Raw genomic sequence first — 11,392 nt, forward strand, 5'->3', positions numbered from 1 at the left:
GCTCGCCACGTGGCCAATGCGCGTGGCGAGCTGGCTCGCCAGCTTCCTCTCCCGAACGAGCCGCGCGACGAGATGGGAGTTGCATCGTTGTCTTGATGCGGTCTCGTCTCGGAGTGAATCGAGACGCGATATGGATGCTCTTAGTGCATATGCTTGAGACGAGATCGGGTCCGCATCGAGACGCGATGCGGATACTCTTAGTGCATATGCTTTCATAAAATAACGTAAAAATCATATTTTATTTTGCCTTTTACAAAATTGATGATATAACGAGTAGAAATTAGTAGAGAAATGTGGGCTACAAAATTCGAAAAAAAAAATGGCGGCCCAAATATTCATATTTTTGTTGCTGTGTATCAGGCCGTTATAAATACCACAAAAAAAAACGAAGCTACAGAAACCTATCAACTGAAATATGTAGAACCGATTTGGCCCATTAGTCACAGACAAACCATATCTTGCAGTGGCCCATACATTATATAAACCCCCCTATACGTATGTAAATTATCATAGCTAAAAAAAAAAAATTGGACCATAATAGTTAAAAGAGTGAAATGCAAATTGGTATTTAATGAACAAATACAATCTTATTTGTAGTACTTTATGAAAACAAATTGCATTTTCATTTGAAGTACATCTTCATTTTTGAGGACTAGTTCATTTGAAGTACATTTTCATTTGAGAACCATAATAAATTGCATTTTCATTTTCATTTGAAAATAAATTGGGACTAAGATTTTAATTCCTTTGAAGTAAATTTTCATTTTTGAGGACTTTTTTTGTCCCATTTTACAATTTTACTGTCCTAAAAGGCAAATTGACCATATCTAATTTATTTTTATATCACTCTTTTCTGTTATTTCTCTCTTAATTAAATATTCAACTCTCTTTCTCTCTATTTAATAGTTACACTCATTATTTTTCTTTTTAATTAACTATATTAACCAACAACTCATAAAATCTCGTGCCTACTAAAATATGTGTCATCTTAGTCGAGACGAAGAGATTATTTTCATTTTAACAGTATATATGTGGATTCATTTATATGCTACACCCGTCCTTTAAAAATAGAAACCTTTTCCATTTTGGTCTGTCCCTTAAGATTAGAAACTTTTGAATCTTTCTATTTTAGGATGTGGACTCCATTAACACTACTTCTACTATTTTTTCTCTTTTTCTCTCTTACTTTATCCATTTTTCTTTTCCTCTTTCTTAATTAGTTCATCAATTGTGCATTAAAATTCGTATCGTTTCAAAAGTTTCTATCATTAAGGACGGAGGTAGTATAAAAATATTAATATTGAGGAACTTAAGTATATATGATGATGAGATAGTTGGCATACCACATGCTTGGGTATGGGCTGACGGGTGTAAATCAACATAATTGAATAGTGGGTCAATGCAAAGAAAAGAGTGACTTCAAGTTCAGCAACAAACAAATTAGAATGTGAACTCCTTAATTAGAATAATTAATGTCATGACTATGAATTCTTTAAAATTTTATGGACTGAAACTATCACATAAAAATTTATAACCTCAAACTTACGCCTCCTAAATGCTTCAATCAATACATAGTTGTGAAGAGGAATTATTGTTCGTGCATGGGCCAATTTTTTAAGGGATTTATCATAATTGTAATATCAATCAAGAATCAAGATTGAAGTCTTTGCACCTCTTTCTTATATTATCTTGAGTTATAAAATATACTAGTGCAAGATTTGAATTGACATGATTTGATCAATATAACCACTATATAGAGTAGAGTAGAACTAGTGTGTGTGCGTGCAATGCGGAAAGTGTGACCCACAAATAATCCATCCCAAAAATAATAGTGATTGATTCAAGCAATAAAATAATTTAATACTATAAACTATTTACTATTTACTACCTATGTCTAGCTAAGGGTACTTATTATTCTTCAATATCATTCCTTTTTAATTTCTAGTTATCATGGTATGTGAATTTTAAGTAAATTGAACTTATTTTATCGAGCTAATTGTATAGCATGAACATCAAGAATGATGAACAACAATTAAATATCGGTATTTGAGCAGCTTAGAAAATATAAATACATAAAATTTTATGTGATTTGAAATGTAGAACTAGTCTTTTTTCTTATTTTGGATGAAACATAGACCAATTATTTTGGGATGAGGTGGTGGTGTTGATTGTCACCGCTACGCATTAAACGTGTTCACGAGGGGTGCGCTTTTATCAATTATTAAGATAGAAAAAACACGCACGCATGGACGCACTACTTTCCTATTATTACCATTTAATGTGTTTGCCCTAACTCTTTATAAATGTCCTACTTTCATCAATATTCTCTCTTTTTTTTAATGACATTTCATTTTTGGAAAGAGACACGTACCATTAAAAAAAAATTAATTGAGGGCTCAAAATAGAATATGTTATTGTATGTGATTTCGAAAAATCATGTGACCTTTAATTATCTCTATATGAGTTTGATATTAAGGTGTTAATGAGGTACACATTAGTGAATTTATAGAATTTATATGAGTCGATGGAATTAAATTATTCTTAACATGCTGGACCAACTATGAAAACCTGAAATGAAGAGTCACATGGGATTGTGTTGGAATGTCTAGCAACTCTTTGGTGTGGGGATCTTTGATTCTTTTTCTTCTCATTTTTCACCACACAATGCAATGCATGCACATGCTCACATAACTCTATCACCAATCTCTTTCCTTATTATCACTCCACGTTGTTCATCGCTTTCATAACAATCTCATCATCTTCCATTCATGCAATTAATCTCCTTCGTATATCCGACATTAGTAATACTGAATATATACGTATAACGTTATTGCATTCATAGTGAAATTCATTGCACTAAAAAAATAGGGTTTTCGCCTATAAAGGAAATCAACGATAAAAAATAATTATTCTCATTCTCACAATATTTATTCAGGAATGAGTCATCATGTTGAAACATTCTAATTTACTATGTTACTAACTAATCTACGAACCATACTTCTCTACTTGCATTTACGTTAAAGCTTCTATTCCTTGGTGTTTTTACGCATTAAGATAAGAAGTTTTCTTATGAAAAAGGTAAAACATAGTACTCCATATATATTAAATGTTTAAATTGTTGTAAAAAGATTATAGAGAATTATATAAGATAATTTAAGAATACACAACGTGGTATTATTGCTTTATTTAAGTAAAGCGTCTATACTGATTAATGTTTGATATATAAAAAAAGAAGAAGCAATATCTAGTACTGCAATTTAAATAGTTGCTGATTAATAGTATATCAAGATTTTGGAATTCGGAGCTCGAATTTGTATGCCAGCTAATTTGCAAGATTTGCTATATTAATCGAATTGTGATATAGAAATGTGATCTTTTGAAAAACAGAATACAAAAAGCATTACAAATATGTTACGCACTTAGCTCTTAGCTGTGACATGTGGTGTTGCCACCTACATTAAATCATTGGCCCTATCTCTCTTTGAACAATTTAAGACACTGAAAATTGGCCAACAACTTACTTTCAATAAATTATGTATTGGGAATAAAATTGCATTTACATTTTTAGAAATGGTATAGTAGTATATTCAAATTGATGAACACTTTAGAAAGAGGAATGATTTGAAAATGGAAGAGAAAAATTTAAGATATTTTTGTGCCTTTTTAGTCAAAATCGACTAAGTTTTATTGAAATTACGGTGTCGTCTAACTTTCAATTTTAGTATTCTAATTTAGTTCATTACGATAGTGTTCGATTTCCTAGATAAAATAGTACCAAGAAACAATCTAGAATTGAGTTGTGAGATTATTTTAGTTGTAGGGAGTTAAGTTATGACTAATTATCTTATGATTATCCATCTATGATTGAGTTGTGGAATTGAATCTCATGAATCAAACACACTACATATTTAATCACGTGATACAATCTTGCAAACCGAACACCCCCTATATAAACACTATCTATTGCTTTGCATCGATGGTAAAGTATATGGAGTAGTATATATATTAATGATACACACGCACAGTATTTATCACGGGACAAATGCATAAACACTCTTGCCGATAATTGTTTTTCTCATTTTTTTACTATATTATTATGATCTTTCAAAAAGAAAAGTTTGTCTATTATTTCAGGTATATAGGTTAACAATATAGATTGATAAAATCATATAATGTTTCCATGGTTTCATAATTTCTTGGATTGGTTTATAATGACCAATCTTGAATTTAATACTCCGTAAAGTATGCGCATACTATAAGAATAATACTAGTAGCTACTTAAATCACTAAATTTGATTTAGTTAGATTATGGTTAGTTCCATAACTTTGAAAAATAGAATATAAATCAAGAACTTTCATTGTTCTCAGTTCTTTGAACAATATTTTTTGATAATATACAAAACAACATTGTTTCATTAACTTAAATACTTATTTGAATTAAACAATACTTGTGTTGTACTGAGTGCCATTAAATACATTGTTTACATATATATCGAGTATAAAATAATTTTACAAAAATTGAAAATCGTGATTTAATATTTCATTTAAAATCTTACTCCTGTGATTGGCACTAAATTTGATTATTTATATTGCCGACGAAATTAAAGTGTGGGACACTATCGAAACTGATTGTAACGTCGGCTGATCTTAACAGCTGCAGCCATGTTCATAGCTTTACAACACCCCAAACTAGTTGCAGTTTAAGACATCGTTGTCATCCCACAAATATAGCTGTCAGATATACACCATCACTATACAAATGGAGTTTTATAATAACACCAAATATTCAAAAACAAATATAAATAAAATAGTCCTAATTTAAACGACACAATGGTTTATCAACTGAAACAGTTCAAGTGTTCGAAAAGTCACATAACCAAATTTGGATAAGCCCACATGACCCCTCCCCCCTCCCACCCCCCAACTCCACACTCATTTATACCTCATATTTCCTCCAATATTTTCATTCTCATATTCATTTTCATCTTTTTTTGCAGAATCATGAGACGTGGACGAGGAATATTGAGTTCATCATCGAGTAAAAGAAGTGGTGCACGTGGTCGGAAAATGGAAGGCGTGGCGCTGCAAATGAAGGTGAAGAAGCTGCAGAAAATCATTCCCGGTGGCGAAGGGTTGGATTCGGACGAGCTTTTTGTTAGAACGGCGGATTATATATTGCTTCTCAAGCTCAAGATTAGTGTTTTGCAGATTCTTTCCAAGTTGCATACTCCATGAGTATTTTTCTTCATTGATTTCATGCACTCTTTTTTATTTATATATTTTGCTATTTATGCTAGTTTTAATTATATACTATATACAAACAAGAGTTATTATGCAGTCTCGTTAATTAGTTTTGTGGAGGATGTTAATTAGTCCCTGTATTTTTTTCTCTGTGATTTTTATTAATTTATACTAGTAGTATAGTACTTAGGTTATGATATTGCAATGTTAATTGAATTTCTAAGTTGTATGTTATAAGATGGAGTTTGAGAAATTTTAGGGTTTTATCACTTTCTTTGTTTGTCATTGAGATTTGAATTAATGGAGGTGATATTACACCTTATAATTTTTTTATTTTTGTCCTAAAAAATATTCCGTGTGGTTTGATCTGATTAAGTGGATGCTCAATGTGAGTGTGTCTGCGTATATGGAAAAATAATTATTAAACGCACGTTGAGTTAATTTGTTTTAATTAAAAGAATTTTTTTTCACTCATAAATTATTTTCTCGCGTCTCATAATTACTTAACCGAACACGATTTTCTTATAATACCCGCGGGTCTAAAACAATTATATCGATTTTGGCTTTTGATTTGGAGTCCTGATTTATTTGGATGTTGTTCAGTATGTGTTGATTAAGAACTCTATTTAGGAAAATAATTACTGAGATAATCTCCAAGGGGAAAAGATATATTGAGAAGATATATTTCTCATTTATCTTCCCAAAAAGGTAATGTTACCTTCTTAAAATGCGATGGACTCCAAGGAAAGAAAGTAAATTAAAAAGACAAACAAAATAACTAACTTTTTACCTTTTCTATCAAGAAGAGATAAAGATATCTTCTCAAAATGAAAGAAGGTATAATACCTCCTAAGAAGAAGTAAATATGATAGTTATTTCTCTTTACCTCTGCATTTACCCTTTTTCTTGGAGATGTTTTAACGCATTACTTTTAGAAATACTATTAAGAGATTTTTTATTTGAGATTCAAACTCTATTAGCGTGCAGATGCACGATTCCAATAAAAATTATTATTCTGAAAAATATAACAATAATTAATTAGTATTCCATCTGTTCCACTTTAAGAGTCTCGGTTTACCATTTTTAGGTGTCTTACTTTAGACTACATTTATCGGCGATCCAGTCTCCTACCATGTCATATTGAGAATTTATAAAAAAAAAAATTAAACGAAGGTCTCCCCCTCTCTTCAACCATCGGTCACCTGCAGCAAGACCACCGACCCAAGGTTTCTCTTCTCATTTATTACATCAACCAATGAGATTGTGCCAAATGGCACAATCTCATTGGCTGATAAATATTTTATTTAAAAGTTAATATATACTTTTATATATTATATTAAAAATTATATCAAATTTTTTAATTTTTCATCCTCTACAAATAAAGACCACATTTGTTATAGTTTGAACACAAAAAAATATCATCTTCACACTGCATATAATTCTTTTTCTCTGATATACTAATGTCTTATTTTTATGAACTTTATTGTGCAATATTTAAATAATTTCCATAATAATATTATTATCTAAAATCAATATAGAAATAAATATATAATGGTGTGGTTGGATGGTCATTGATAAACCATAAAAAATGTATGTTGGGTTGGATGAATATTGATGATATGGAAGATGATGTGGAGGAGATAGAAATTAATTAAATATTGTAAAAGTGAATGGTTGGGTTGGGTTGAGTGGTTGCAGATAAACGTAGTCTTAGGAGTCTCGGTTGGAATATTCCATAAATGGTATTAGGCCCCACATTCCACTAACATTTTTCCGCTCACATTTTATTATAAAACTAATATAAAAAAGTAGAACCCACATTCCACAATATTTTTTCACCAACTTTCCCTTACATTTCTTAAAACCCGTGCCGAACTCAACCGGGACTCCTAAAGTGGGACGGAGGGAGTACTATTTACTAAAAATTAATAAACGTGAGTAGGTTGGATACAAATCGCGCTGCAATAAATTAAAAAACACGTTAATTAAGAACACTAATTTGTGTTTCTAAATATACCGCCAATGCTTAAAAATGCATTCTTATTGTTGGTTTTCCAACAAAAATTAGAGGACACAAAAGAAAGCGTATTAACAAGGAGTAAAAGATTAAGTTAATTTGTCTTTAATTTAAAAATTATTTCTTTTACATGCTAATTGTTACTACCTACGTCCCTTATAATTTGTCACCATTTGACCCGGCATGAATTTTAAGAAGTGTAATAAAAAGTGGGTTGAAAAAGTTAGTCACATGTGGATCATATATTTATATATTAGTTTTATAACAGAATGAGAATGAGAATGAGAATGAGAATGAGAATGAGTTAGTGGAATATAGGGTCCACTATAAAAAATGGTAAAAATAAAAGGTGACAAATTTTTTGGGACAAACAAAAATGGAAGTAAGTGACAAATTATCAAGGACGGAGAGAGTATTATTTTTGAAAAAATTCAACACAAACAATTAGAACTCAATTTTGTATATTTAAAAAATACTCTTAGGATCCGTTGGTACACGAAATTGAAATTGAATGGAATTCAAATTCTACGGAATTGATTTGGAAGTAATTGAATTCTAATTCAATTCCAAATCCTATGTTGGGTAAAATGAAATAATATTGAATTGAACTTGAAGAAATTGTGTGCACACATTATACACAAAATGCACATACTATACACACAAATACACAAAATACTTACTTCACACAATGCATGCTATAAACACACTACACACATTACAAAAACACTATACACACACCACACATACCATACACAAAATACACACAATCCACACACTACCCACAATACACTCATGCACTCACTATACACAAAATACGCACACTATACACAAAGTACACATTGCACACACTATACAAAAAATACACACATTGCACACAAAACACACACTACACTCATTTTACAAAAAATATACTCCCTCCGTCCGCCATTAAGAGTCTCATTCCTTGGCGGCACGGGTTTTAAGAAATGTTAAGAAAAGTGGGTGGAAAAAAAGTTAGTGGAATAGAGGTCTCACTTGTATATATTAGTTTTAAATGAAATGTGAGTTGAATGAGTTAGGTGAAGGTGAGACCCTATTACCATTTATGGTAAAAGTGAACCGGGACTCCTATTCGCAGACGGACTAAAATGGAAAAACAGGACTCCTATTCACGGACGGAGGGAGTACACATTATATACAAAATACACATACTACACACAAAATACACACGCTATACACAAAATAAACACACTGCACACAAAATACACACACTACACACACAAAATACACACATTACAGACTCACTATTTCGAATGCTTGAAATGAGTGTAGTGTGTGCGAAGTGTGTGAATTGTATGTAGTGTGTGTGAAACGTGTGCATCGTGTGAAATGCGTGTAGCGTGTGTAATATGTGAAGTGTGTGAAGTATGTGTGAAATTTGTGTAGTGTGTGAAATTTGTGTAGCGTGTGTGAAATGCGTGTATTGTGTGAAGTGTGTGAAATATGCATAGTGTGTGTGAAATGAGTATAGTGTGTGAAGTCTGTGAAATGCGTGCAGTGTGTGTATTGTGTGAAATGTGTGCATTGTGTGAAGTATGTGTTGTGGATATATAGTGAAAATATGTAATTTTATAAGTAACTATTTGGAATTCTAATTTTCTACTTTTGATATTGAATTCAAATTGTGAAATTGAAAGATTTGGAATTGCAATTCAGTTCCAAATCCAAACATTTTTGTGGAACAAAACATTGGATTTGGATTTGAAGGTTTTAATTCCAATTCCACACCTCCAATTCCATGTTCTCACACATAGCCTTAAGAGTGTCCACTAGAGGGGAGCCTCGACGGCCGCCGTGGCTCCCTATAGTGATGGAGTGTTAGAGTTTGTATACTAGAAATCACGTTTCGAGTGATTGAATACTGTAAAACTCTTATTTTTATTTTCCAAGGAATAAAACAGATTATTTTTGTCATAATGTTGTTATGTTTTACATTTAATGGATGTTAATTGCATGTTTAAATGTATAAGTTAACTTAACAAAGTCTAAGTCTTTGTTTTAGTAGACCGGTTGTGGGCGCCGTCCACTTTAAGGTAACACGGTCAGTCCTAAACAAAGAAAAAGAAGAATTTCACGACCTAGATGGAATTAGACTATCCATCGTGAAAGGTTGCAATGTTAGTCCGCATATTTCTAAGCTTTACTGAAATAAGATGACATTAGTGTGGTAAAGCACTGAACAGATCTAACAACAAGGCTGTCCTTGGGCTATCTACTGAAAGGCGAGGTCTTGATAAATATTTGTTTTTTAATCAATGTAGGTTAGCATTGAGCATACGGTATTAATTATGCATTACTTTGACTTATCAAATGGTGCGGGTTTTTCGTAACCCAATAATCCTGATATATTGGGTATTGGTGATTAATATCTAGCGATGCTAGGATTGCTATTATATTGAATCGTGCGCGAGGTGAGTCTCGTTTGATAATGTCCTCAAGAGGAGCGCGAAACAAGGTTTTATTATTCGGTACCTAGCTAGTTGGAGTTTGATTACTCTATGAATAATAAATAAGCGTTTCATGCTAAGTCCACTCTTGGAATTAATAAGAAGTTAATTAATTAAGTCCATAGCAAACATTAATTAATTAATAGATATTTTTATGCTAAGCGCGGGAAATGAAAGTTAAAACGAAAACCCGGATTACTTATAATTTCGGATTTGGATGAGGAGAGTTCAATATTACTTCTGTAGTGGCTGCTCGTAATATTCCAATTAAAGCTTATATTAAATTGTGGGTTCAATTTAATTAGTAAAAAGTAAATTGGATGAGCTCATATCCAAAACCTTCCATAGATCCATGTCTGGGCCCAAAAGTAACTTAATATAAATAGGAGAATAAAGGAGACAGAAATCATAAGTTTTTACAGTTAAAATTTTTGTCCCCCTCTAGTAAGAGGAGTTCGAATTTCTCTCCAAATCGGAAAAGGATTTCTTCTGTCTTCTTTATTTAAGTCCTAGTATTCCCGTGAGATCAGCCCACACTGATATTGGAGTACAGTTCGGGAACCAGAGAGAAGATCCGTGGTCTAGTATTCAAAGCGTCACGTGGAGAAGTCGCTAGCCATCATCAATTCTTTGGAGAATTAATTAGGTATTATTTCTGCTCCGTAGAAAAGCATGTTTTAGGTTTCAATATTCTTAAAGTATGATTAATTCAGGTTATGAGCATGATACATGTGAGAATTACGTGAATAGATTTTGTCTAAATAATCTGCTAAATAGATTATCATGTGATTTATTTGTTCGATTAATAATTTTTAAATTATGATAACTCGACGCACGCTTCCGCTGTCAGTTCCTTCATGGAGACCTCCAGCCGCGACGCATGGATGATGACGGGGGCGCACCATGTAGGTGGCGGGGACGGGGCGGTGGTTCCGAGGCCGCAGTTATGCCCGCGGCGGCAACGGAATTTTCCCTCATTATTTTCACACCACTCCAATCTCCACCCTTCATTGTATAATTTGTATCTTTTTATAATACAACGAAGATTTAGTTTTAATTTTTCTTAATTAAATTATATATTTTTTAATTATTTTCGTCTGATAATTTTTATTCGAATTGAATAAAAATATACCAACAATTGATAAATAAAATGTGATTTACGACTGTGGACAAGTCCACTATTGGGCTGGACAACTTTTTTGTGGTTGTGCCACCGGCTGTGTCCACATTATTATGAACACTCAACTATAGGGGAGCCTCGGCGGCCGCGGCCTTCTATAATGCTGGACATGGGCAGCCGAGGGGAGGAGGGTACGACATGGGCGGGCCAAGTCGGTGGCGGGGACGAGGCTGTGGACTCACAGCCGCGGCTGCCTATAGCACGACCGGGAGGGCTGCGGCACGTGGACACCGCTTTTTTTATATATATAAATACTCCCTATTTCACTCTCATTTCACGCCCATTCGCACACATCTACACCGGCCTTATTCCACTCTCTATAATTTTCCTGTATCTATAATACAATGATGATTTGGTTTTAATTTTTTTAAAATTAAATTATGTGTTCTTTCTAATTATTATCGTCCTATAATTTTTATTCAATTGAACAAAAATATAACAACAATTGATAAAATAATGTGATTTGTG

At 32.5% G+C, this 11,392-nt stretch overlaps 1 protein-coding gene across 1 annotated transcript; it reads left to right on the forward strand.

Moving 5' to 3' along the window:
* Positions 1-4,941: 4,941 nt before the first annotated feature.
* On the forward strand, positions 4,942-5,337 carry LOC125208380 (uncharacterized). Its single transcript, XM_048107985.2, has one exon. The coding sequence runs from the start codon at positions 5,002-5,004 to the stop codon at positions 5,233-5,235; it is 234 nt and encodes a 77-aa protein (XP_047963942.1). The 5' UTR covers positions 4,942-5,001; the 3' UTR covers positions 5,236-5,337.
* The last annotated feature ends 6,055 nt before the right edge of the window (positions 5,338-11,392 follow it).

Source organism: Salvia hispanica, chromosome 6, assembly GCF_029641045.1.
Source record: "Salvia hispanica isolate PSC_SH4W2 chromosome 6, Shi_PSC_v1, whole genome shotgun sequence".
Classification (NCBI taxonomy): Eukaryota; Viridiplantae; Streptophyta; class Magnoliopsida; order Lamiales; family Lamiaceae; genus Salvia; species Salvia hispanica.

Excerpts from the sequence above, each read along its gene's own strand:
- LOC125208380 (XM_048107985.2), top strand. The coding sequence starts at position 5,002 with ATGAGACGTGGACGAGGAATATTGAGTTCATCATCGAGTAAAAGAAGT.